Source organism: Apus apus, chromosome 14 (assembly GCF_020740795.1).
Source record: "Apus apus isolate bApuApu2 chromosome 14, bApuApu2.pri.cur, whole genome shotgun sequence".
NCBI classification, from domain to species: domain Eukaryota; kingdom Metazoa; phylum Chordata; class Aves; order Apodiformes; family Apodidae; genus Apus; species Apus apus.
This window is the reverse complement of record NC_067295.1, coordinates 15026491-15052563: the sequence shown is the minus strand read 5'-3', so window position 1 is coordinate 15052563 and position 26073 is coordinate 15026491. Positions and strand designations below refer to the sequence as shown.

The 26073-nt window shown below is 56.2% G+C and overlaps 3 protein-coding genes across 6 annotated transcripts in view; 2 read left to right on the top strand and 1 right to left on the bottom strand.

Annotated features, from left to right (window-relative positions):
• The first annotated feature begins 6807 nt into the window (after positions 1-6807).
• NMRAL1 (NmrA like redox sensor 1) lies at positions 6808-11540 on the top strand. The gene is made up of 6 exons (XM_051631978.1): positions 6808-6856; positions 6955-7021; positions 7553-7791; positions 8625-8874; positions 9405-9595; positions 10908-11540. Exons 2-6 carry the CDS (start codon positions 6982-6984, stop codon positions 11076-11078), a joined length of 891 nt encoding a protein of 296 aa, XP_051487938.1. The 5' UTR covers positions 6808-6856; positions 6955-6981; the 3' UTR covers positions 11079-11540.
• A 108-nt stretch (positions 11541-11648) lies between these two features.
• On the bottom strand, positions 11649-24723 carry DNAJA3 (DnaJ heat shock protein family (Hsp40) member A3). 2 transcript variants are annotated; one of them, XM_051631948.1, is made up of 12 exons: positions 24525-24723; positions 24286-24413; positions 23736-23819; positions 22125-22331; positions 21059-21211; positions 18956-19103; positions 18111-18175; positions 17135-17263; positions 16583-16698; positions 15831-15928; positions 13643-13756; positions 11649-12634 (listed from the first exon to the last, which is right to left on the bottom strand). In XM_051631948.1, the coding sequence occupies exons 1-11, from the start codon at positions 24703-24705 to the stop codon at positions 13656-13658; spliced, it is 1410 nt and encodes a 469-aa protein (XP_051487908.1). In that variant the 5' UTR covers positions 24706-24723; the 3' UTR covers positions 11649-12634; positions 13643-13655. The 2 variants fall into 2 exon arrangements, with proteins under 2 accessions (XP_051487908.1, XP_051487909.1); XM_051631949.1 differs by lacking the exon at positions 13643-13756.
• Positions 24724-25352: 629 nt separating this feature from the next.
• Positions 25353-26073, top strand: part of CORO7 (coronin 7) — a 38776-nt gene continuing 38055 nt past the window's right edge. For all 3 annotated transcript variants that reach the window (XM_051631910.1, XM_051631908.1, XM_051631907.1), the window contains exon 1: positions 25353-25444. In XM_051631910.1, coding sequence (XP_051487870.1) covers positions 25385-25444 — 60 coding nt within the window. In that variant the 5' untranslated portion in view covers positions 25353-25384. The remainder of the gene's footprint in view (positions 25445-26073) is intronic.

Below are 26073 nucleotides of genomic sequence, written 5' to 3'. Positions count from 1 at the left end.
GCAGCCCAGCTGGTGAGAAGAAGCCCTTTGGTGGGGGAAGCCTGCTGGTGGAGATGATTTGATTGCTACTTCCTAATGTGATCCCACTGCTGGCAACCACCACCTGCAGGTCAGCTCGTGCAAAGGTATCTGACTGGGATAAAAAAGCAGCAGAAGACATAGAAGACATAACACAGAGGCTGCAGTTTTTTTCTGCTACTCCTAGAAAAGTTTCAAATGGAGCTCTGGGACCACCCAGTGATCATAGAATCATGGAATGGTTTGGGTTGGAAGGGACCTTAAAGATCATCTAGATCCAATCCCCCTGCATGGGCAGGGACACCTCCCACCAGCCCAGGCTGCTCCAAGCCCCATCCAACCTGCCCTTCAACACTGCCAGGGATGGGGCAGCCACAGCTTCCCTGGGCAACCTGGGCCAGGCTCTCACCACCCTCACAGCCAAGAATTTCCTCCTCATCTCCAACCTTAATCTCCCTCTCCACTTTTAATCCCTCCCCCCTTGTCCTCTCCCTCCCTGCCCTTGTCCCAAGCCCCTCCCCAGCTTTCCTGGAGCCCCTTCAGGCAATGGCAGGTGCTCTAAGGTCTCCCTGGAGCCTTCTCTTCTCCAGGCTGAAGATCCCCAACACTCTCAGCCTCTCACCCCAACTTCTGGAATGCTGCATTCCCTGTTCCCAAGGCTGGAAAGTGGTGGTTGCAGAGATCCTGCATGCATGGAGCTCAACCCCACGCTGGAGCTGTCACTTAGCTAGGATCAAGCAGAGGTGTGTGCCTGGAGAAGCAGTGTCTGCCCTGACTTGCTGCTTTCCTCCAGGATAAGAAGCTGGAGGGTGTGAGAACTGATGGACAGTGTCTGCCAGCCCCAAGGAGGGCTTTTTATGGGATTTTATTGGCAAGAACTTGGCATTAACCCTGGATTGTTGCCTGCTGGCATCCAAGAACCCAGCCCAAGGGAAAATCTTCCCATCAGAGGGTGTCCAGTCAACAATGATACCTTCTTCTAGAAGCTTCAATCCCGTGTCCTATCATCCTGATGTCCCTCCATGCATGTTAGTAGAGGGTCCATGCCTAAAACTCAGTGACTGGGAGCCACAGCCACCATGCTGGAATGTCCATGACCACCTGCACATACAACCCTCTACCAAGGAGCTGCTGTGTTCTTCCCCTGTGTGTCCTGTCCCAGGATTCACGGTGGCATCAGAACTGGAAAACATGGACCTTGACATAGCTGCTTCTGCTCTTCTCTGGCTCTAATTGTGTACGTGCACTGTATCTCCTGGAAGTCCAACACAGACCAAAAGCAGCTTGTCACAGGGTCTGAGAGGAGGGGACAGTCCCAGGATGGTGACAGCAGGAAGGTGGCTGGAGACAACAGATGTTGACTGCCTCTCTGCTCTACCCAGCCTCTCAGATCTTCCTCCTGCCAGGAGGTGTCTTTGGTCTTCCCACCACAGCCATCCCTTCCCAGGCAGATCCACTGCCCAGTGCTTTGAGAACGTGCTTGAGGACTTGGGACCAAGGTGACTGCAGTGCTGGGCACTTGGAAATCTGTGATCATCACCTCCTGGGAGCTCACGGGTAGGTTGACTGGTGGCATCAGGAGATGCTGGTTGGCACCTTGGGCAGAGCTCTCCAGCCAGCAGAGCCTCAGGGGCCTGACCTGCTGTGGCTGGGGACAGGACTGAGGGGTGCCTGGCCTAGAGAGCACCAAAGTGCTGGGCAGGAGCTCCTGGACCAACTGCAGGACCCACAGAGTGAAAAATGCCAGCAAATGGGCTGATCTGCAGCATTTAGGTGGGTTTAAACCTTTTTATCCTAATTATTGCCTTATTAACAAATTCTTGCCTGATGGAGCAGGGCAGCTTCATGCCCCAGACACCCAGAAGCCCTCAGCACCAGCTGTCACCTTCTCCCCATCCCCAAGGGAGATTTAGAATGAATATTGGGGAAAAATTCTTCACTGCAAAGGTTGTCAGGCCCTGGCCCAGGCTGCCCAGGGCAGGGGTGGAGTCCCCACCCCTGGAGGGATTTCAAAGCCCTGGAGATGGTGCTGAGGGACATGGGTTAGTGGTGGCCTTGGCAGGGCTGGGTTAAGTTAGACTCAGTGATCTTAAAGGTCTTTTCCAACTTCAGTTATTCCATGACTCTGTGATCAGGGCAGGGTTTGCAGTGCAGCTGGTCCCTCACAGGTCTCCAGCTGGGGGTGACATGTCTGGCTGCAGCTGGAAGCCCAGCAGCACAGCACCCAGCACAGCACCCAGCACACCACACCTCTCCCTCCCCCAGCCAGGGGAACGGAGAGAAACCAGCCCTGTGAGACCTTCTCACCACTTCCTGGCACGCTGGGTTTCCTCCAGCGAATCTCAGGCCCCTTCACCTCCAAGACTTCGGAGCTCTGAGTGGTTTCTCCTGCCACATTTCCACCCTGAGCTGCTCCCGTTCTGGATCTGCACACAGGAACATTTGCCAAAGCAAGGGCTCCAACCATTCCCCCTCAGCCGAGCAGATCCTGAAGCCAGGACAGAGGCTGCCACCTCTTGGCAGAACCGAAAACATTTCACAGCAGTAATTTCTGTTAATTAAGCCATGAAGTATCCTCTGCATGATTACAAAGCTTGTAGATTTGCAGGTAACTCACTGAGAGAAGTTTATACACGACTTTCAGGTGCAGCCTGATTTTTTGGGGGGTCTGGATTTAATGCTGCCACCATTTATTGCAGTTACAGAGTGACCCCCTGGGACAAAACTAACCCTTCCCAGGCTTTTTTTTTCCCCAAAATTCCAACCAGAATAACAGGGCCCAGACACAGTGGGAGTTAAAGATATGGAGCCATGAAGGAACCCCCGGGCTGAATGCCAGGAGTCCCAACACCAGATCCCACCAGGAGAAAGTAAAGATCCATCCCTGGGTAATTCCAAACAGCTGAAAACAAAGCTAAGCTCAGAGACAAGGTCCCTCACAAGGTGCTGCCACACCTGGCAAGCTGCAAAACGAAGAAGGATGCATTTACTGAGCTGATTGTGCCCTCAGAGCACTTCACCACAGATGTGCACGTGGCTCATTTGAAAAGCAGATCTGCTCCCCACCAACAGCTTCTGGCCTCCAGGATCTCAAGACATCAGCATGAGGATGGGGAAGGAGCTTCTTCCTACCAGCCTCTGCCAGCACCAGCCCCATCTGCCATCCTCAGCAGGGGTGCTGGTGGCCCCACTGCCCACCCCACACCCCACCAGGGTTTGATGCTCAGGGGCAGCCCCGCTTTTGAAGGTTGCAGAGTGTCATGAAAAGCATCCACGACCTCTCAAGAAAGAAACATGCTGTGGAGGTGCCTTCCTGCCAAGCTCTGCCCCAGCTGCCCTGCTCAACACGCCTGGCACGGGATAACCCTTCCACACAGTGAGGTGCTGGTGGCATCTCAGGGGGTGACAGCACCCTGCCAGGGCTCCAGCTGGGCCTGTCCCCAGCAGTCCCATTCCTACAGGATGGGCAGGGCCCCTAATGGCCTTAGAGGACTTAAATACAGCAGGATGAAGCACAATGCACTGACACAGTCCAGCACAGTGCCAGCTCCCTGCTCAGCCACGTGCCCCCTGCAGAGCTCCATCACCTTCACCTGGGCCCCACACAGTGCTGGGGGATCCCCTGCAGTGAAGAAGGCACCTGCAGCTTTGGAGACCTCAGTGTTGCTTTTCCCTCCAGGAAGATGTGCTGAGCACATTCCCCAAACAGGGAATGCAGCTCTGGGCTTCAAGATCTTGGACTGGACAGACCCAGGATCCTGTCTCCCTCTCTGGTGCAATTTTGCACCATGTCACAGGCAAGTGTGTTGCTAATTTCATCCTTTTCTACTGAAGGTACATACTGGGGTTTTTTTTTAAGTGGTTATGAAGTGGGATTAAGTCAGTAAATGACATGAACCTGGGGGAAAAAGCTGAGGCTGCACAGGGTGGAGAGGTTTTGCGTGGGAAGGGCAGCCTGGATGCAGCTGCCTGGGCAGGCAGTATCAGGCAAGGGGACAGAACCTGTGACAAGTGCCAGGTCCCCCAGGAGGCCCCACACTTCTCTGCACCAGGGCTCAGTGCCATGCACCACCACACCCACTCCTGCCAGCACCAGTGGCCACACCACTCCAGGCTGTGCTGCCTGGTGCTGCTGGCACTCGGGGATGTCTTCGTAGAATCATGGAACGGTTTGGGTTGGGAGGGACCTTCAAGATCATCTAGATCCAACCCCCTGCATGGGCAGGGACACCTCCCACCAGCTCCAAACCCCATCCAACCTGCCCTTCAACACTGCCAGGGATGGGGCAGCCACAGCTTCCCTGGGCAACCTGGGCCAGGCTCTCACCACCCTCACAGCAAAGAATTTCCTTCTCATGTCTTGTCCATCTTTGGGACCTCTGTCCAACAGCTTCTGGTCCTGCCATGTGTTAGCCCAGCAACTCCAGCTCATCCCCACGCAGGAAGGCTGGGTGATGCCTCCCCTTCCCCCCAAGCCCCACCAAAGCCTTACCTGGGCCTCATGCCTCCTTCCCCAGGTCTGGGTAGGAGCAGGTAAGCAGAGAGGACATCCTTGTGGTGGTGGGAGGATGCAGCCCCTCCGTGCCCCCACTCAACCCTTTCTCCCCAGAGCTTTGCTTCCTCCTAGCCTGGATTCTCAAGTTCAAGGTAGAAAATTGAAGCCCCTCCAGTTGGTGGCCCCTATACCTGGGGGATGAAGGAGATGATGGGATCCAGTGGCTGGGATGATGCTTCCCCAGCTGCTGCTGTTCCAGCCCGGTGGCTTTTTCTGTCTTTCAGCTTCTCACCCCTTCCTGTGCCTTGGGTCTTGCTTTCTCTTCCTTCCTGTCAGCTCAGAGCTGCTGCCTATGCAAATTGGTGAGTGATCTGCTGAACAACAGCAGAGCATGGTAACCACCCTGTGTGACCTCCAGCAGCAGGAGCTGTCCTGCTGGCGTGCTCAGTGCACGGCCAGTTCCTCAGACAGGGCTACTTTCTGCTGGGAGAACCAGAAAACCAGGCTGACCAACATCCAAATGACACCAGATTCTCTCAAAGGAGAGCCATGAGCTCACCCCAGCCTGGGTGCTTTTTTACTGCTTATCCCCCTCACTATCCAGGAACACTGAGGACATCCCATGGAAGAGGCTGGTGAGCAGCTCTGCCCTTGGCTGAGTCATGCATGGCAACATTTCCATGTGTAAATTCAAGTTGTACCTGGAAAGAGCAGAACAAAAGGGCAGGAAAAAGCTCCCCTTCCTCCAAAGCTGTGGTTCTGCCAGGGCTGAATGTCTTCTCAAATTATGAGTTTATCTCTGAAGGGCTGGATCTCCTGGCACCAAAGAGCCCTGCGTCCACACCTGAGGAGCCAGAGCCACCAGCAGCCACGGGACCAGCAGGATCTCCCCTCCCCAGCTCCACTCAGGCAAGTGGCATTGATGCTATTTTGCATTTTTTGTTCTACAGAATCCTTCATTTGTAAATCCTCTACCAGGTTTCTCTGGCATTTAGGTAAATCCTTTTAATTCTGAGATGCTGAGCAGAGAGGTCAGAGTGAGCAGAAGTCAGGGATGAGCAGGGAAATAGCATGTCCTGTTAGGAGACCTGGCCTGGTGGGGTCTGTTTCTATCTATCAAGTAGCTCTAATGAAGCTGCATCTTTTTCTATAATTACACATCTTGCCTTCCACCAAGTCTGGCTGAGAGGTGATCAGTGGATGAGGGACATGGTTTAGTGGTGGACTTGGGACTCTTAATGGTTGGACCTGATGATCTTAAAGGTCTTTTCTATGCTTCTAAGATGACTGATGGTGAAGAAGATGGTGGAGATGATGGTGGCTGATGGAGCTCTCACAGTGGAGAGCTCTTGAGAGATGGTGTGGGTTCACAGCCAGATCATCTGCATGTGTGGAGCTGTGTTTGGGGAGAAGAGGTGGGGCAAAACTGAAGCTGGGACCTCCAGCCAGCTCTGGGCAGTGCTTCTCCCAGGGACTGCTCTCTGCCAGCCCCAGGGCTGCACGTGGGAGCGGGTCAGAAACTTTCCCAAGCTTTAGGGCTGCTGGTAATTCCCTGCCCTGGCAGGAGGCTGGTTTCTAGAGGTGATGGTATCTGGGAAGTCCCATCAGCTGTCACCTTCCTGATAAGCTGCAGCTAAAGATCCCCCACATCAGAAATGACTGTGCAGAAGCCCAGGTTGGGGCGGTACCTCCTGCTTTCACAATTATTCCTTCGTGTTAATGAATGCAGCCGTATATATCATGTATTTTTCCAGGCTGCTTACTTGATTCGACCCCAAAGTTCCCGATAGGTTTCCTGAGTTCAGCCCCTGGGGCTCCCAGCGGGATGTTTGGCCTGTCCCTCAGCGAGCACAGCCCTGCTGCCTGTCCCCAGCCAGCCCTCCTGAGGCGCCCCAGAGCTCACCCAGGTGGTTTGAAAAGCCCTGGAGATGCCTCTGGGTGTCTTCGAGTCGGCGGGTTGTGTGGGAAGGGCCATCAGGGCCCGTTCCCCCAGCTCAGCCCGACGCAGGAGCCACTCACCTGGGAACACCCAACCGCTCCATCTCCGCGAGGAGCGGGGGATGCTCTTTGGGAACAGCCCGAGTTTCCGAACCCGGGGTACCCGGAAAACCGGTGACCGGAGCCTCTCAACCCCTCCTGCTTTCGCAGCCCGGGCTCCGGCAGCTCCCGGGGGAGGGAGGCACCTCCCGGGGTTACCGGCTGCTGGGGAAGCCGGGACGCACCGCCCGGGGCAGGGGGGCCCGCCCAGGCGGGCGGAGCCGGGTCGAACCGAGCAGAACCCGAGGAAGCCGAGTCGGACCAAACGCCCTCGGGTCCCGCTGAGCCTTCTCGAACCGACCCCAGGTGAGCAGCCGCGGTTCCGCCCCGCTCCTCCCTGCCCGGGTCCGGGGAAGCGCTGCCGGGCCGGGGGCGGTGACAGCCCCTGCTTCTCGCCCTGCCAGAGCCCCCGGGACCCCCCGCGCTGCCTCATGGCTGGGAAGAAACTGATCGTGGTGTTCGGGGCGACCGGTGAGTGCTCGGGGAAGGGCCTGACCCCGGCCCCGCTGGGACCGGCCGCGCTGCTGGTGCTGCTGCTGGTGCTGCTTGTGCTGGTGCTGCTTGTGCTGGTGCTGCTTGTGCTGGTGCTGCTTGTGCTGGTGCTGCTTGTGCTGGTGCTGCTTGTGCTGGTGCTGCTTGTGCTGGTGCTGCTTGTGCTGGTGCTGGTGCTGCTGCTGCTGCTGCTGCTGCTGCTGCTGCTGCTGCTGCTGCTGCTGCTGCTGCTGCTGCTGCTGCTGCTGCTGCGGGGAGAGGCTTGGGAACCCCGCAGCAAAAGGTGCCCAGAGCTTCCAAAACGCCTGGGCTCTGAGGTCCCGTGGAGGTTCAGGGGGTCTGGAAGGCACCTGCCTGGCTGGAGCAGCAGCACAGGGCGGTGGGACTGGCAGGAGGAGGGTTTGCTCCTTGTGTCACAGGGAGAGTGCAAGGTCTGACAGCTCCAGCTCCCGGCTCGTCCCAGCAAAGCCCTGTGGGAAGTGGGGGCTCTCACCAGTTCTGCACCTGCAGGGGCCCAGGGGGGCTCCGTGGCCCGGGCTCTGCTAGAAGATGGGACCTTCGAGGTCCGCGCGGTGACGCGGAGCCCCACGAAGAAGGAGGCTGAGGAGCTGAAGCAGAGGGGAGCTGAGGTCGTGAAGGCAGATCAGGACGATGAGCCATCCCTGGAGCTGGCCCTAGCAGGTGCTTATGGAGCCTTTGTGGTGACCAACTTCTGGGAGCACGGCAGCAAGGAGAAGGAAATCACACAGGTACTCACACTTGCTCTAACTGGGACCTCGTGCAGCATGGACTGGGTGATCGAGGGACAGCTGCATGGCACTGGGGTGAGGGTCATGGGACAGATCTTAGTGCAGCCTTTCCCAGCCCTGACAGCTCAAGTGTCCAGTCCAGAAAAGTCCCAAGGCCTCACAAACTAGGTCCCAGTCCTTGCAAAGCCACAAGTTGTTCCCTGTTCCCTCACAGTCGTGTTGGCTCCAGGATCTGGTGCCTTCAGGGAGTCATTGAATGCCACAAGACGTGGTGTGGCAGAGAGTGGCAGGAGTGGGAAGACAGTTCTGTGGAGTCCTCCCAGAGCTGAGCCAGGACTGTTGCTTCCTGCAGTCCTGTAGTTCTCTGCACTCACAGCTCTGTGGCCAAGGTGTGCTGTGGTGTCAGAAATTCCAGGGCCGTCCCCAAGGGCGGTGTCAGCTCCTGGGTGGCACAATTGCCACACCTGGATGGTAGTGGACAAAAGATTCATTAGGGCAGGTACGTTGTCCCTGGCAGATCTTTCAGGCTGGTGCTTATGTTCTTGGTGGGGGAGCTGGCTGCAAAGCTGGAAGGTGTGGGGACATTCTGAGGGAGGGTGATGTGAGCAGAGGACTCGGCTCCATCTGGGAAACTCACAGTCCCTGCTGGGTCTGCTCAGCCCTGGTTGCAGCTGAAGGCTCACGGTGACAGGTGCTGAGGAGCTTCCTCAGCTGGTGTGGAGGGGACCCTGCTCTCCAGTGCAGCAAAGGAGACGGGGGTTGGGGGGGTGGGGATGGTGAGAGCTCCCAAGGGAGCCACTCCCCTCCTGCTGACCAGCTTTGCCCTGACGCAGGGAAGGCGGGTTGCGGACCTGGCGAAGCGCCTGGGCCTGCGCCACGTTGTGTACAGCGGCCTGGAGAACGTGAAGCAGCTGACGGGGGGCAGGCTGGAGGTGCTGCACTTCGATGGCAAAGGGGAGGTGGAGGAGTACTTCCAGAAAGTTGGTGTGCCCGTCACCAGCGTCCGACTGCCGTTCTACTTCGAGAACTTCCTCTCCATCTTCAAGCCGCAGAAGGTCCCGCGGGGAGATGCTTATGTCCTGGGTAAGATGGGACCTCTCGGCTCTCCGTGCCCCTCTCCTGTAGTTTGCATCTGATCCCATCATGCAGAGGCTCACGGAGGGGTGCTGGAACCTCCAGAGCTGCAGACTGATAGGGAAAGGAATCATTGAATGGTAGGGGTTGGAAGGGGGGGTCTTTAGAGATCAGGGGTCCAGCCCCTGTGCCAGAGCAGGATCACCCTGGGCAGGTGCCAGCTTGTCCATGGCAAGTTGCAGCTGCAGACCTGTTTGGTGGCCTGCAAGAATTGAGATCCTGGTCCTATTTCTGGTGCTGGGGGGGCTGCTTTGCAGATCCCAGAATGTCTCTGGGCACCCCAGCTCCCCACAGTTGGGGTGTTGGAGGTCAGGAGAGGGGCTGCTCTGGCCAGTCAGAGTCTCTTAGTCCTGCAGGTGCTCTCCTGGCTTGTCACGTGGTGGGTGCTCTTGGCTCTTCCTCACCTCGTGTTCACAGGCTGGGGTGCCGAAAACTCAAGCTGGGCTGCACTCTGAGCAGGCTCAATCTCTCCCATACAGAACTGCCCATCGGGGACACCCCCATGGATGGGATGGCAGTGGAGGACATGGGACCTGTTGTGCTTTCCCTGCTGAAGTCCCCAGGGGAGTACATGGGGCGGGTGGTGGGGCTCAGCGCCGGCGGGCTCAGCGAGGCAGGATACGCCGCCGTCCTCTCCCAGCAGACGGGCAAGACTGTGGTAGCCAGCAAGGTAGGAAGTGTCCCTGGGTCTATGTGATGCTCCTCAGGTGGGGGAGAAGCTGGCTCAGGGCCCTGCAACCCACCTTGATGTGGTGAGGAGACTGTTCTTGTGCCTTCCCAACAGCTGGGTGCTCTGCAGCTCCCTGCCCAAGCCAGGTTGGTGGTCGCCAGCCTCTCCTGTTGGTCTGGAATTGAAGGGCTGTACAGGGGCTGAGCAGGGACAGCAGTGGCAGAATGAGTGTTGTCCTGCCCTCCTAGCTCAGCATATGGTTTGGTACAACCTAGTGCTGGTGTCCAGGAGTCCTGCCACCCCTGCGTGTGGCTGGAGCACTGGTTGGCACCAACACTGCCCTGTGGGCATTGCCACTGAGATGACTCGCACCCGTGGTGCCCTGGTGTGCCCAGGCAGGCCCGTGCCTGGTGCTGAGGGGTAACTGAAGTGGGAGGTCTCTGAAGAGCCTGGGGCTGGGCACCTACAGAACAGGTCTGTGTCACCTGCCCCTCCCTCCTCAGGTTGTCCCCGCGGGCCTTGCTGTGTCACCCTTACTGTGCTCCTCACCTCTTGCTGTGTCACCCTTACTGAGCTCCTCACCTCTTGCTGTGTCACCCTTACTGTGCTCCTCACCTCTCCCTGCCTCGTGACTTCTTTTTGTTGCTCTGGCCGTGCTGCCCTGGGGCAGCAGGTACAATGGACCCTGGCGTGTGGTGACTCTTGTTCTGAGAGCACAGCACGTTTTGGCAGAACCAAAGCAGCTCTGCTGCTCTCTGCAGGTTCTGCTCTCGGGGACAAATCAGCAGCTCTTTTCCTCCCAGTGGTTCACCCCTTGATTCAGGCAGGGAGGGCAGGTGCTGGGGTGCCAGCCTGGGTGGTTTGGGCTCTCCAGAGTTCTTCTGGACCACCCCAGACCTGCTTCTAGACCCCCCATGGCTCGTGCTCCAGCACAGGGAAGGGCTCCCTTGCAGTGCTGGGCAGAGGGGGTTGTGTGCCCAAGCCCAGGCCAGCTGAGTGCCAGGCTGGGCTGTTCCCTCAGCCCAGTGCTCAGGTGGCACTGCCCTTCCCGTTGCTGTGGCTTCCGGGGTCAGATCCAGACCAAGCTCCTCAGCATCTCCACAGTGTGATTTCACCACCATTCTCATTCTGCATCTGGAAGTGGGGATCTGGGGGAGCTCCTGGGCCAGCCCTGCCCGTCAGAGGGTGCTTCACCTCATCCGCCCAGCAGGCCCTGCTGAAGGCTCTCTGCAGGGCTGCTGCTTCCTTTGCACATCCTCCACCCAAAGGACTCCTCACCCCTGGCAGTGACCTTCCCCTGTTCCCTTTGCAGCTCTCACCAGAGGAGTATGAGGCCCGTGGCTCCCCAGGGGCCAGGGAGATGGCTGCCATGTTCCGCTTCTACGCCCTGCGGCCCGACCGCAGCCTGGACCTGACCATGAAGCTCAACCCCAAGGCCCGCACCTTCCCTCAGTGGGTGGCAGACAACAAAGCTGCCTTCTGACCCCTCCCTCGTCCTCTCCCACCAAGTGTCTGCAGCAGGAATGAGCCTTTCCAGCAGCCCTGGGGACAGGAGGACCCTGCCAGAGCTGGAAGAGCTTTGGTCCGTGCGTGTGCCCCAGGATTCTCCTGTGACCAAGTTGAGGGTGTTAGACCAGTCCAGCTGCAGGCAGACAAGGGGGAGCAGCACTACCTTTGCATACTATCTTTGGGGAGGTGTTGGTTTAGTGGCTTCACTGCTGGAGGGGTGGTGGTGGCTTGTTTTCCCAGGATCACCTTCTTTCCACGCAGCTCTGAGCTTTGGGTTCCTTGAGCTAAATCCAGTTGTAGCCTTGAGAGTTGAATAAAACCCTTTGCAAGACTGTCCAACCCTAGGATTTAAGACTCACTGATTTGGTAGCCACCACAGAGATGTTCCAGCCATCCAGCCTTGTCCTTGTTCCTATTACTGGGGGGGGGAAGGAGGAGGGACAGACAAGACTGGAAGAGTAGACAAGGCAGCAAATGGTGTTAAATATCTTTATGAAGTCAATCTTATTTACATGGATACAGAATCACTTTACAGACAGTTCAATCAGGAGGCAACGAGTGCTTTTATTTCAGCAAATTAAGGAGGGCAAGACTAGGACATGTCCTTGTTCAGCTGGTCAGTCAGTCTGTGGGCTGGCAGAGCCTGCAGGGTGGAACTACCACCAGCAGCAACAGGAACCATGGAACACTCACTGCAAGAGCTCAACTCCAGCTGGCAGGAGAGCCACTGCACTTGTGTTCTCACAGGTGTAGAGCAAAGACACTCTGACCATTCCTTTATGCTACAGGTGTTGCACTAATGTAATAAAAGACTTTGTCCCCCAACTGAGAAAGAGCTGGGTGGTTACCTTGTACCCCTTCAGAAGCACAGCATTTGTGTTGTAACTGTAGTTAATGTGGGGAGGGAAACCTGAGGCAAAGTGCAGACTCCATCACTGCTCTTGGTGCAGGAAATCAGCAGGACTAAGAAACCCCAGGGCAGCTGGGCTCTGAGCAGTCCCAGCCACAGGGAGACTTCCCACTTGGAGATGTGTGGGACAGCCAGGAGGGCTGCCATGAAGGCAGGGTTAAAACTCACTGCCCCACCAAGTCTCTGGGAGAAGCTGGGGGTGACACACTCACCAAGCAGATCTAGCATTCAGGAGGGCACCTGAGTGAGCAGCAGCCATCTTGGGCTCCACCAGCTGCACCACTCTGTGCTGGAAGGTCAAGTTTGATTTCACATTCCCACTGTTTTGGATTCTAAAATGAGATTTCAACTTGACATTTTTACCAAATGAGCTTCCAGCAGCAGGAGGGACTGTGGAACAACCTCAAGCCACAGCAGCATTTCCACAAAGCTGGCGTTTCCCTTCATTACCCTCTCCCAGGATGGCAGGTGCTGACTGCTGGTGCCTCAGTGGGTTGTAGCCTCTCCAGCTGGGATTCTCACTGTGCTGCTGGCTGACCTCGGTCACTCTCCAGAGCCTGCTGCCAGGAGGATTCATCCCTGATGAGTTGCTGGCTCTTAGCTTCCAGTCGAACGCTTCCCTGTGGAATGAAGAGGGAAGCTGAAGGTTTCCTGAGGGATGGGGTCAAGGCACACAGCCCCCACAGCCTGCTTTGATGGCATGAGAGCACCTCATTGCCTGACCTGCCACCACCCTCTGTCAGCCATGCAGAGCAGGTGAGTGTGAAGCCTGTGGTGGCAGGAAGCTGAGCCCCTGGAACCCCAGACCCCTGCAGCTCTGCCCCACAGCAGGTCAGCACCAGCTCCACAGCACCCAGACACGGGGCAACGGGCACAAACTGGAGCACAGGAGAGTTAAGTTGAACATGAGGAACAACTTCTTTCCTGTGAGGGTGGCAGAGCCCTGGGACAGGCTGCCCAGAGAGGCTGTGGAGTCTCCTCCTCTGGAGACATTCCAAACCCACCTGGACATGTTCCTGTGGGATCTGCTGTAGGTGACCCTGCTCTGGCAGGGGGCTGGACTGGGTGATCTCCAGAGGTCCCTTCCAACCCCACCACTCTGTGTCTCTCTGAGTCAAAACACTGTGCTCACTGGTGTGGCAGGGGCTCTGCCGTGCTTTTATGTCAGGGACCAATTCCTCCCTGCTGCTGTGGGCCCATGGCAGGGGCGAGTCCAGCCTGAGTGACCAGCACCAGAGGCCCAGCAGCCCAGCCCCTGCCTCCCAGCAAGCCCAAGCTTTGCCAGGGCAGAACTGCCCAGCCCCAGCTCTACCAGCCAAGGGGAACACCCTCGGTGCTTTGGATCAGGTTCAGCCACTGAGCAGCCAAGGAAGAAGAGCTGCAGAAGAGGCCAGTGACCTCCCTCAAGACATACCCAGCACTTGTGCTGCTCTTTGCTGCAGTAAGAATGTGATTTAGTCCCTAGCACTTTGCTGCAGGTCCCAGGGGACAGCTAGGGCTCTTCACACCAGTGGCTGGAAGGCCTGAGGCTCAGTGAGAAGCAATGCTGTGCTTTTGCTGCTTCTACTTCCCAAGGACTGCTTGGTGTGGGGGGGGAAGACAACAATAAAACACAAGAGGCCTCCTACCTCAGATGGGGTGTCAGGAGCTAAACATTTTCTTAAGTTTGGAAAGGAATCCCTCCTTGTTCTCCTCAGCCTCAGGCCTATCCCCTGCGTCAGGCCTAGCCTTGGCCCTGCCACCTGGACACAAACAGCAAAGGGCTGCAGTCAGACACATCTCCCACCAGTAGCCAGCCCCCCTGGCAAAGTGAGAGGGTTATTTTTAGCCTTGGAATGGTCAAGGCAGCTGGTTTTGCCAGGATGATCTATCTCCTAGAGGGCTGCACCTGGCAGTGAGCCATGGTACTGGACCACTTGCAATGGAAGCACTGGTGAGCTTGGAGGCCAGATGAGACCAGGTTCCTGTCCCCTCTCCTCAGCCCTCCAACTGGGAGTTCTTGTGCCTCACAATTGAGACAAGGGACACCACAGGTTTGGAAACAAGCACCTGGAACTGAGAGTCTGCCACTAAAACCAAGTAGTCAGCTTGATTTTTACAGAAGAAAAAAAAAAAAAAAAAGCTGCATTGTTGGTCCCTGGAACAATCTGCCTTCCTGCTTCATGTTGTGACCCTTTAGAGCAAAGCAGTGTGAAACCAATCAGGCATCCCTTGAGGGACTGAGGAACAAATGAATTAGAATAAAAAAGGCAACAAATATTTCAGAACAAGTGTCCAGGTAAAGGATCTGACTGGCAACGAGCACAATTTTCCTGTATCAACAGGTCCTGAGAAGCTGTCTGTCCCTCCAGAGTGGCTACAGCAAGAACAAATGAGGCCTCTTTGCTTTTTTCTGCAGTAAAACCTTCAATAACAAGACCCCTGGATCCTCCTCGAGCTCTCCCTGCACACAGAGACACCACGTCCAGCCCTGCCCCCCTGACTCCTGAGCTCAGCCTGATGCAACAGCCTGAAACACCGAGGCTGAACCCGCCTCCATCCACCCAGGGGATTCCTGCTTCCCAGAGCTTTCAGCAACAGCCTGGCTCTGCACTGCCAGCTACTGGTGTCATTTCTTAACCCTCCCTGCTGCTTTAACTGTGGTAAAAACTGCAGGTTTACTTTTTAGAAAACACATTTGAAGAGGGTTGTTTTGGTCGTTGTTTTTTTCTTTCACACACAAACGTCTGGAAAAAGCTGGAATGAAAGTTTTGTGCTGAGAGATCAGTCCCCTTCCCCTTAAGGCTGACCTTAAATGCTCACCCTCAGCAGAAAGGACATCACTTCTGTGCTGAGGGACTGTAAAACATAACCTTGGCCAGTCTTTGGCAGATGTTGCCTTCCAAATATCCTCAACTTCACCTCATATTCCTCAGGCTTTGGCATGTGTAGTAGAGAGAGCCCAAGTTCCTGGGATCACTTAGCAGCTTTGGAACACCCTCCCCCCTGCCTGGCAGTCAGAAATGCCCTTTTTGGGTTCAAACATAAGAAGAAATTCAACCAGCTTTAAGAAAAGTTCATTGTCTCAATATAAGCAAAGGAAAAATGTTTTCCAGCAGCACAAGACAAAGCTCCTACTGCTCAACCTTACATTTTTTTTCTTTAGCTGATGCCAGGTTCCTCAGCCCTGAAGTTTACCACACATAATGGCTGGATCCAAATTCCTGATCTGGAGCTGCAAGAGCAGCTTTACAAAGCTCCCAGCTCACTTGACTCCCTCCATCATGCTCTATCTCTGACTAGGGCCACCAGTGGGCATTTTTATCCCAGATTCCTCCCCCATGCCCAGAGCAGGGCTTAGAGTAGCCCTGACTGCAGGATTCCACTTCAGCTTTCCAGGAGAAACCTCCTCACTGAGGGCAGAAGCCCAACAGATGAGCTCACACAAAACTGGCCTGAAACACATTTGCTCTTCCTGCCTCTGCTGCTCCAACAAGTCACTGCTGGCAGCAGGGCAGAAGCAGGAAGCAGAAGGCACCCATCACCACCACGAGATTCATGACTTGTCAGGCCTCCAGAGTATCTCAAAACCTGCTCTCTGTTCCCCCAGAGATCTGCTCAGAAGCTTTCTGGGAAGAGGCCACCTCCTTGCTTAGTGCTACAGCCCATTATCCCCACACTGAAACTGCTTCTGACAGAACACGCTTTGCAGGCTGTGCTGACACGCTGTCTTCAAGGTGACCTCAGCTCACCTTCCTCCCCAGGAGCCCTCCAGAACTTCCCCAGGAGGAAAGAGCTCTAATCCATGAGGAAGGAGCAGCAATTCCCAGGGCTCACCTGATGCTGTGCTTGTGACCCCGTTCACCGTCCCGTCCACGTCGGCCTCGTCCTCGGCGTAGCTCATCATCAGGGCTCTCTGGCGATCCGTCAGCCTCCTGCAGGGCATGACACAGCTGGGGACACAGGGATCTACAGCCCTCCTTCACCTTCTCCAGCAACACACGTGGGAAGCAACTACTGGAAGGACAAGACTAACACACCAGGCACAGGCTGCAAAGCCCAGTGGGTGCTCCCTGTCCATAACCTCCGCGGAAGAGAAGAGGTCCCACCCGCCGCGTCTCACCCAAGTGCCAAGGGCTGTGTGGAGCTGCAACAGAGCTCAGGTCTGGTGGGCAGACCTCAGGAAATGAACTCCCTTGCCAAGGGCAGCAGTACCAGTTAAAAAAGTTTCCTTCACCACAGGAGCAGAGGGTGGCCAAGCAGCCTGAAAAGCACCTGCCAAGGACTTCAGCAGGTGTGAGAGCTCAGATGTGTTGTTGAACACTGGGATCCAGCCAGGACCACAGCCAGGCAAATCTCCAGGTGAAGACCTACTTCTCTACTTCCAGGGGTTAGGATTTTTAGAGCTGGGTTCCCAAACTGTATGATTTTTAAAAAGTCTACATCCCATTAGGATTAAAAGAAGTCTAGATCACATTAGAATTAAAAGCAGAAGAGAGCAATGAATGAGCGTGACAGAGCAGTAAGGAATTTTTTACCAAGTCTTTCTGAACAAGTTTTGCAAAAAAGGTCACAATTTCACAACTTACTGAGGAACTTTGATCTTTATGTGAATGTAGTGGTCTCCATAGCCATAGCTGTTAACTTTGGGAATGCCTTTCCCACTCATTCGGATCTTCTGGTCTGGCTGAATACCAGGAGGTATCTGGGAACACAAGAGGGGTCACATTTATTACTCTCTAAATGGTTCAACTGGAGTAATTACATGTCTACAATAATTAACAACTTCTCCAGCCAGTTTCAAAGTAGGATGGGAGAGATCTGGTAGGTTCATGCATCTGGGCACATTCAGAAGCAAAGTCAGTGATGTTGGAAAGGTTTTTAAAGGAGGAGTGAAGAACCTGGCACAGTCTGTAGCCCTTGGATGGGATTTCTCCTGGAATCCACCCAGCCCTTCCCTGTCAGCAACAGGAAAGGAGGTGTGACTGAGCAGGTGACAAACTACCTGATGCTCAATCCTGAAGAAGTCTGAAACTCTCTACTGGCAGACTCAGGAGATCTGCACCCCCTTTGCAGCAAAGGAGAAGCCTCTGCTGTCCCCATCAATTTATGCCCCAGCTCTTCCACACAAGGGTACTCACCGTGATGTTGATTGTCTCATACAAGCCTTGACATCTGGCTGTGCCTCCCAGAACAGCCTGTGCTATGGAAATGAGGAGGTCTGAGTGGATATCTGCTCCATTTCTTCTGAACACAGAACTCTTCTGAACCTGGAAGGCAGGCAGTTCCAAAGAGGAGTGAGCAAACCACCACCAGGTTCTCATGGTGTGCTGCTTTGAAGGGCCTCAGAAGAAGACTCTCCAGAATGCTGCAGTCAGACCCTCTGCCCTCCCCAAACTGCAAGTTCATGTTCAGTGATTTAGAAAAACACAGATCTTGACATAACCATAACTGGCCAGAAGCTCAGGAAACTGCTTCCCACTTCAGCAACTCCCTCCCTAATCCTCTTATCTGTCAGTACAACTCTGTGGAGACAGAGAAGATGCTGCCTCATCCAGCACCCCGAACAGGGGGATGCCAGAAGGAGACAAGCTCCTTTGCAGTGGCCCCACAAGCTGGAAGGGAATTTAAATCATCCTCCTGCACCACAAAAAAGGTGCTGAAACAAGGTGTCTCCTGGACAGAGATGTGTGTGACAGAGCAGGACCCCAGCTACAGGGCCACGTGCACAGCAGCACTTCAGGTGTTCAGCAAGAGGGGAGCTGAGCAGTGGGCACCCCCACAGTCCCCCTGGGCACTCCCACCCTGCAAGCAGGGAGCTCCTTCACATTCCCAAGTCAAAAGCTTGAGGCATCCAGAACCTACTCCACATTTTGGTTCAAGACCTTGTCCTGGAACCAGCAGTGCCATTCTTGATGAGCAGACACGACCTTACACCCTCAGTTATAGAGCAGCACCTCCCAAAGTTCAGGTGGATCATGTTACCTCAGCTGTTCCAAGGGATCACTGGCTCTTCCTCCTCCAGCCCCCATTCAGTCAGACTTCCCAGGCAGTTGTGAAGGGAACAACTGACCAACTTCAATAAAGAAATCAGCCAAACCATGCAATGATACCTACCCTGAATGTAATGAAAATCTCTTTCTTCCCCACAGGCATCCGAACTGTCTGCCCGTCCTCAACACCTGCAGCCAGAAAAAAAGAGGGAATGTTGCTTTGCCCTCCTTGAATACCTGCAGCTTTTCTCTCCAGATCCTTCACCATCCCCAGAGGTGGTCACCACAGCAGCACCTGCACGTTCAGGAGCAGGAGGCACAAGAGCTACCAGTGGGCAGCAGTGACACTCCCACAGGAGCTGTGGCCAGAGGAGGTGGCACCACACGTTCATACCTCCCAGGTGACCCCTACACCCCAAGCAGGCTCGTTACTTCAATCCCTTAAGGATTATTTAGGGAAGTGCATCAGAACACTGGGAACTCTTCACCAGCTGCAGGAAAGTTACAGGCTGCTCACCCACCTAGGGTGATCTCCAAGAAGCAAGACTTCAGCCCCACCACTCATTTAGTCCTCTCTGGAGGACAGCAGCACACTTTTCTGGGCCAAGCTATCAAGATTCCCAAGCTTCCTCAAGGACAAACAAAACGACCCAACGTAACAAAACCTTCTGAGTTCCATTCTTCAAAAGCCGCCTAGAATGACCCACACAAGAACCACAACCTGAGCTCAGGAAGGGCAATGCAGATGTTTATATCCATAGCCAGCCAGTTCAGCTCATTCCTAACCCTTCCAACTGCCAAGAGATCAACCTGCTTTGCTCTCAGGGTAACTCCTCTGCAGCAAAACTTGTCACGTTGCCCTCACAGCCGTACCCAGCAGGGACCAGCCACGCTTCGGGGGCAAGTGCCAGGTGGCAGCACAGAACTATACTTATTGAGAAGACAGGAGCACACGAGGACACCACTAACCAGCTGGCACGGGAACCATCACTGTCTTCTTCTGCTTGGTCTGCCCCGTTCCTCGGCACAGGACGCAGGGAGTGGTGATGATGGAGCCGCGCCCGCCGCAGCGCCGGCACGTGGAGCGCATGACGAACGGGCCCGTGTTTATCGTCTCCTGGGGAGGGAAACACAGATCCTGCTCCTAATTTTGGTACCAAAAATGGTGCTTTTCACTTCTGGAAAACACTGCCCGAGCCTGCCCCAGCAGATCTGAGTCCCTCTGACATGCAACGTGACAGGACAGTGATGTCCTGCAGCAAGGGGTGGAGCAGAAAACCGGCTCAGGAATCTGAAGGACGCTGTTGGTGAGAAGCTGCTTCAGGTTCAATCACCATCATGATCTGATTCCCACTGAAAACCATCACTGGGAGCACATGGAGAGGGAAACACAACACCCTCCACCTCTAGGCTTTAATGCAGAAGCAGGAACAAAGCTCCTTACAGTGCTACTGCACAACCAGCTACAAACATCTGCATTTTGAGGAATCCAAGGTCAATCCACTTGCATGAATTATTGCCAGTGTCCAGAAAAACATTATGGAGACTAAGCTATGGACTGAGCTGTGAAAGCCAACCCCACCAGATGGAAGCACAAGAGGAAATGATGGGAAGAACTGGCAGTCTCTAACCAGCTACACCTGTTGTGCACAGAGAGGTCCTCTGGTCACAGACTGACTGCCCATACCCATTTTGATGTGTGGAAACTGAAATCCTGAAGCTCAATCATGGAATGCTTTGGGTTGGAAGAGACCTTTAGCAGAGCAGCAGGCCCTACTAAAATGTCTGTCCCCATCTTTCTTACAAGGATCCTCAAATACTGGAAGGTTCTCTAAGGTCTCCCCAGAGCTTTCTCTTCTCCAGGCTGAACAACCCCAACTCCCTCAGCCTTTCCTCACAACAGGGGTGTTCATTTTTTTCCTTACTGTAAGTAGCATCCACCTTCTTACTTCATTAGTACCTTCAGGCTATCACCTTCCTTCACCCCTCAATTCCAAGTATCCCATTTAATGCCCAAGTAATTCCAGAACTCTTCCATTATATAAATATGGTTTGCTGGCTGTAGGACACCAGACAGTGTCACCCTGAAGGGCAGTGCTTTCAGCTGAGCAGAGCACTTTAATACAAAGAAAATAATCAAGTCCAAATTAACTTGGCTTCACCCAAGGTGACCTGACTTGTGCTGGTTTGGTGGGGTTTTTGGTAGTGGAAGAAGAGCCCCATGGGTGGCTCTGGTAAGAAGCTGAAGAGCTCCCCCAGCTCCAAAACCAGCCAAGGAGCCATTAGAGAGACAACAGATGCACCTCTGTGAGTAACATATGAAAGAACTGAGGTAAGAGCTGAGCAGAAAGAGCAGTTGGAGAAGAGCTGTGCTGAAGGGGGAGAGCAGTGCCTGTACTAGGTGAGGAAGAAAGGGAAGAAGGTGCCCAAGCAGAATTTTGTTGGCTGTTCCCCAAGCAGCCCATGACTCTGTGGGAAGCCCAGGCTGGAGCAGCTCCTGACCTCATGGGAAGGACTCATGAAGGAGAGGTTTGTGGAGGACTCTCTCCCATTGGAGGGAAGCAGGGAAGGACTGTGAGGAATCCTTCTTCCTGAGGAGGAAGGAGCAGCAGGAACCACCAGCCTGTGAAGTGACTCTAAACCCCATCCCCCTGTGGGGGGAAGGAGGGAGAGAAACAGGGAACAAAGTGATTTGGGCCCAGGAAGAAGGGAGGGGTGGGGTAATGTGTGTAAGCCCTGCTCTGTGTGTGTCTGTGTCCTGTGGGCATCTGATTAGTGTGAAATTAAATTATTATTTTTCCCCAAGTTGAGTCTGTTTTGCCTGTGACCTTAATCCATGAAGAACCCTCCTTGTCCTTGCCTCAACCCACAAGCTTCTCGTTGGGTTTGTCCTCCCCATCCCACAGCGTGTGTGGGGGGAGTCGAGTGAGCAACCACAGGGCTGGCTCTTTGTTGTCCTGCTGGGCCCAAAGCACAACATGACTGTAGGGAGAGTTTTTTTCCCTGTGGAAGGGACTGAGTTGTCCCAAGAAGGAAAAGCAGAGCAGAACCTGTGGCTTCAGAAGCCCCTACCATGCCGGTGCCGTTGCAGTAGTGGCAGCGCTGCGCTTTGGTCCCAGGCTCGTGTCCCTTGCCGTGGCATCGCTCACAGGAGTCACTGATGTTCACCACAATCTCCTTGTTGACACCTTTGGCAGCCTGGGTGAAGGTCAGCTCCATGATGTACTGCAGGGGAAACATGGACATCCATCTACAGTTGATTGGAGCTTAAAATACATCCAGGGAGTGGGGGGGGGGGGGGTTAGAAAGGGATGGATGCACATTCCAAAGGGTCTGCTTCATCCAAGGAAGCAATCCTAGGAAGCATACATGGGAAGTGCTCCCATATAAATGCAAAAAGGGGATAGCACATTAAAAGAAAGAAGTAAACCCAGAAGTCAAGCATGTTTCTCCTCTGAGGAAAATCCTTCCCATTCCTAAAGGTTGAGCTAAGGGGAATGCAGGAAGGGTGAGGGTGCCAGTCTCCAGTCCCACTGAGAGTCTCTGCTCTCCCTCAGTCAACTCTTTACTGACCAAGGGAAGTCACCACCAAAGATGATTGCACAAAACAGGGAATTCTGTTTATAATTCAAGGGTCATTTTGAGTAGAGGCAGAAGCAGAGACCAGCAGGCACTTCTGAAGGCAGCACCTGAACCAACACTCTCACTATGTAAAAGAGCACTTAGCTACAGTACAAAGAACAAGACATAGGTTTTGCTTTATTATGGGCCCCACTGCAGAGTGGAGCCAATTAAGCAGCAAAATTAAGCCAATTAAGCAAACCTGACGCCGGGAGGCCTGTTTTATAGTGAAAAGGTATTTTGTGGTTTTTAGCATTACATATGAAAGCAGACACATGTAAATCAGGGTAGAGCAGAAAAAATGGCTCTGCAATCCTGTCAGTGAGATAGCTGAAGTCCAGAGAAAACATTCTGCCTGGAGAACACATCCAAAAGCCATACAAGGGGACACTGAAATTCCCAGAAGGAAATTCCTTGCTTAAGCTCAGTCCAAGAACAACCCATGACAGGATCACCTCCCTCTGCAGCTTTTCATTTCTCGTTTTTCTTTAATTACCCGAGTAATCGCGTTTCGTACCTCCTGGGGCTGGTCAAAGACGTTCTGAAAGTCACCGAAAGGGGATCCCGAAAATTCCCCGAAGATTTTCCGGAACAGCTCCTCGGGATCAATGGAAGGGCCAGTGCTCCAGTACTGCCGCCCCGCGCCCGCGCCGCCCGCGCCCGCCTCGAAGCTGGCGGTGCCGTAGGCGTCGTACTGCTTGCGCTTCACCTCGTCACTGAGCACCTGCGGGGCAGCCAGCACTCGTGGGAGGGGTTGGGTTGGAGGGACCTTCAAGATCATCCAGTCCCACCCCCCTTGCATGGGCAGGGACACCTCCCACCAGCCCAGGTTGCTCCAAGCCCCATCCAACCTGCCCTTCAACACTGCCAGGGATGGGGCAGCCACAGCTTCCCTGGGCAACCTGGGCCAGGCTCTCACCACCCTCATACTAAAGAATTCCCTCCTCATGTCCAACCTCAGTCTCCCCTCTGCCAGTTTTCATCCCTTCCCCCTTGTCCTCTCCCTCCCTGCCCTTGTCCCAAGCCCCTCCCCAGCTTTCCTGGAGCCCCTTCAGGCACTGGAAGGTGCTCTAAGGTCTCCCTGGAGCCTTCTCTGCTCCAGGCTGAACACCCCAACTCTCCCAGCCTGTCTCCACAGCAGAGCTGCTCCAGCCCTTGGATCATCTTTGTGGCCTCCTCTGGACTCTCTCCAGCAGCTCCATGTCCTTCCTGTGCTGGGGGTTCCAGACCTGGACACAGTTCCAGGTGGGGTCTCCCCAGAGCAGAGCAGAGGGGACAATCCCCTCCCTGGTCCTGCTGCCCACGCTGCTGGTGACACAGCCCAGGACAGGGTTGGTTTCTGGGCTCCAGCTCATGTTGAGCTTCTCCTCCACCAGCACCCCCAGGTCTTTCTCCTCAGGGCTGTTCTCAAACCATTCTCCCCCCAGCCTGTGCCTGTGCTTGGGACTGCCCAATCCAGGTGCAGAACCCTGCACTTGGCATCAGGACCTTGTAAGGATCCCCAGCAACTGGGCAGCATCCAAGAGCAGCATCTCAGGAGATCAGGTCACAGCTCAAGGTATTGTCCCCAAGCCCTCCCTCCTCAAACCTCCTTGTCACCAGGAGCTTTCAGCAGTTACTGACAAGCTGCTGCTTCCCTGGGATCCCTCAGCTTGTCATCAGGCAACAAAATCTTACTAAGCAGGAATAACTTCTGATACCTGAGCTCAGGTAAATCTGAAAACCCACAAGGAGGAAAAACCAGAACAAAAATAAATTCTTGAAGAGCAGGAAGAATTGGGGCTGGGGAGCAGCAGAGTGGAAGGTCCCCCTGTCTCAAAACAGCTAATGACCAGTGCTTTTTTGTGTTGTTTTAAGCTTTTTGGTCTTTTGTTTGTTTCAGCTGACCAGGAACTCCACTGCAGTGACCACAGCATCTGAATCAGTCACCTACTACTAAGAAAAAGCCCCAACAACCCAAAACACATCCAGCTAAATCAGGTATTTGGACTAAGTAATATCCTAGGGACACTGCTGGGACAGAGACACAAAATATTTAAAAACAGCCACGTTTTTACAGGAAATGCATGTTTCACCCCATTTACCCTCCAGTCTTTCCTCCTCCTGACAATAAAATCCTGCATGTTACCTCATAGGCTTCTGCCAGCTGAGAGAACTTCTCCTTAGCTTTAGGGTCATCCTTATTTGTGTCAGGGTGGTACTTCTTTGCCAGCTAAACAACCAAAATTCAAGTATTAGAGACAAATAATTTACTTTAGCCTATCTCACATGCCAGGAAAAACACATTAGGCAAGGCTTGGCCCTCTCTGTCTGTATTTTAGGGAACTAAAAGCCTTTTTTTTCCCCCCATTATCATCCCAATACAAGGACTGAACCGGACCTGCTGGGAAGAGACCCAAGAGGGCAGTGCAGGCTGGCCCTGCTTTGGAAGGGATCCCCACGTGTTGAGCTGTCCCAGCGCCACCTCCCCCCGTCTCCTGCGGATCCAAACACCAGGATCTCAAAAGCATTTTGTTCTTTCCCTTACAAGAGAGGCCGTGGGCAGGTACCCCTGCTCTGCCTGGCTACGGGGCCTCGGCCACGGCCTGGGGGCTACCCCGGAGGGTCACCCCCGGCCCGGATCTCCCCGGGAGGATCCCCCCCCGGCCTCCCCACGAATCCCCCCCGGCCGGACATGCCTGGTAATAGGCCTTCTTGATCTCCTTCTGGCTGGCGGTGCGGGGCACCCCCAGCACCTGGTAATAATCCTCCTTGGCGCGGGCCGCGGAGCTGCTGTGGAAGGAGGCGGCGGCAACGCGCTTCGTCCCTGCGGGAGAGGAGGGCAGAGAGGCCGGGGTGAGGGCAGGGAGCGGGAGGCACGGCCGGGGAAAGGGACCCCCCCACACACACCCGACGGCCCGGCCCGGCCCGCGCTCACCCACGACGCAGAGCCCGGCGCACAGCGGCAGGAGGCGGCGGGCGGCGGAGGCGGCGGGCCGAGGCGGCGGGAGGCTGAGCCCCCGCAGCAGCCAGAGCAGCGGCAGCCGCCGCTCCCCGGGCCCGCGGCTCCCGGCGGCGGCCGCAGCCCCGAGCCAGCGCGACCAGCCCCCGCCCGCCATCTTGGCCCGCGCTGCGCCTGCGCGGCGGAGAGGAGGGAGAGGGGCAGTGCGCATGCGCGGGAGCGCCGGGGCTGCGCGCCTGGTGGTGCGCATGCGCGGGGCCGCTATAATCCGCGCCCGGGGGGGGGGGGACACGACCCCAGGGAGGGGAGCGGGACCCCGACCCCGACGTGACACCCTCCTGGCCCTGGGGGGGTTCCTGCAGCCCGGGCAGCGGGACGGAGAGCTGGGGGGTAGCGCCGGCGGTGGGTGGCACCGCGGCCGCGCTGGGGTCCGCTCCCCGGCTGCTCCCGGGGGTCCCGTTCCCCGGGGGCTCCGCTCCCCGCCTGCTCCCCGGGGGTTCCCGCCGGCTCTCAGCCCCTCCGCCAGCCCCGTCCTCCCTGCCCTAAGGAGCGGTTGCCCCTCGTGTGGGGCGGGACGCGCGGGGGCCCAGGAGCGGGGCAGCCCCGGGGGCGGGCAGCGGGGAGCCGAGGGAGGTTCGCACCCCCCGGGATTGCTGCCCCCGGGAGGGCTCCGGGGCCGGGCTCAGCCCCGGCGGCTGCAGGCTCTGAGAGCGGGGGTCTGTGCCCGAGGGGCGTGGCTCCGGTACCGGGCGTGGCTCCGGTGCCGGGCGGGGCCGGTGTCCCCGGGGCGGAGCGGCGGGGCTGGGATCGGCTCGGCTCGGCGCGGCCCGAGCACCATGAACCGCTTCAAGGCGTCCAAGTTCCGGCACACGGAGGCCCGGTTGCCCCGCAGGGAGGTGAGCGCCGCGGGACGCTCCCGCTGGCCGGTCCCGGGGCGGGGGGGGGGGGATGCGGGGGCGGCAGGGTCGGGGTTCCCGGCGGACACGGGCAGGACCAGCCCCCCGCAGCAGCGGCGGGGTGAACCCGGGGCGTGCGGCTCCGGGTACCGGTGCTGCGGCACCGCCGGGATGGCCGGGGCTGTGCCCGGTCCCGGCGAGGCAGCATCACCCGGGCGGCCCCTCCTTAGCACCCGCCGCCTCCCGCCCCGGGGTCCACGGAGCAACCCCCCCGGTCGGAGGAGCTGCAGCCGGTGCTTCTGGGTCGGGGTGCCCGTCCCCGGGGTGGCTGTGCCCCCTCCTGCCCGCAGGAGGGCTGGGCACGGCTGGTGCAGGCGGTTGGCCCCCGGTTTGTGCTGCCCGCCCTCCTGGCTCGGCTCGGTAGCTCCCCGGGGCAGCGCTGGCTCCCCGGTGCCAGCTGGGGACACGTGTACCCTGGGGGTGAAGGGCTGGGCCCTGCTCCCGGTACCCCCTGCTGCGGGCACAGAGGCAGCGCTGGAGCAGTGCTGAGCTCCATCCCCCTGCCCAGGGCTGGTGGGTCTCACGGAGCCAGGTTGTGCCCAGCTCTGGCCTCTCCCCACTAATCCACG

What these genes read in the sequence shown, in the direction of transcription:
- DNAJA3 (XM_051631948.1), bottom strand. Translation starts at nt 24,705, where the DNA reads ATGGCGGGCGGGGGCTGGTCGCGCTGGCTCGGGGCTGCGGCCGCCGCC. An exon ending in CGCCGGGCTCTGCGTCGTGG is followed by an intron (nt 24,414 to 24,524) that starts GTGAGCGCGGGC and finishes CCTCTCCCGCAG; the next exon opens with GGACGAAGCGCGTTGCCGCC. An exon ending in TCTTTGACCAGCCCCAGGAG is followed by an intron (nt 21,212 to 22,124) that starts GTACGAAACGCG and finishes TTTCCCCTGCAG; the next exon opens with TACATCATGGAGCTGACCTT.
- NMRAL1 (XM_051631978.1), top strand. Translation starts at nt 6,982, where the DNA reads ATGGCTGGGAAGAAACTGATCGTGGTGTTCGGGGCGACCG. An exon ending in AGGAGAAGGAAATCACACAG is followed by an intron (nt 7,792 to 8,624) that starts GTACTCACACTT and finishes GCCCTGACGCAG; the next exon opens with GGAAGGCGGGTTGCGGACCT. An exon ending in GGGAGATGCTTATGTCCTGG is followed by an intron (nt 8,875 to 9,404) that starts GTAAGATGGGAC and finishes TCTCCCATACAG; the next exon opens with AACTGCCCATCGGGGACACC.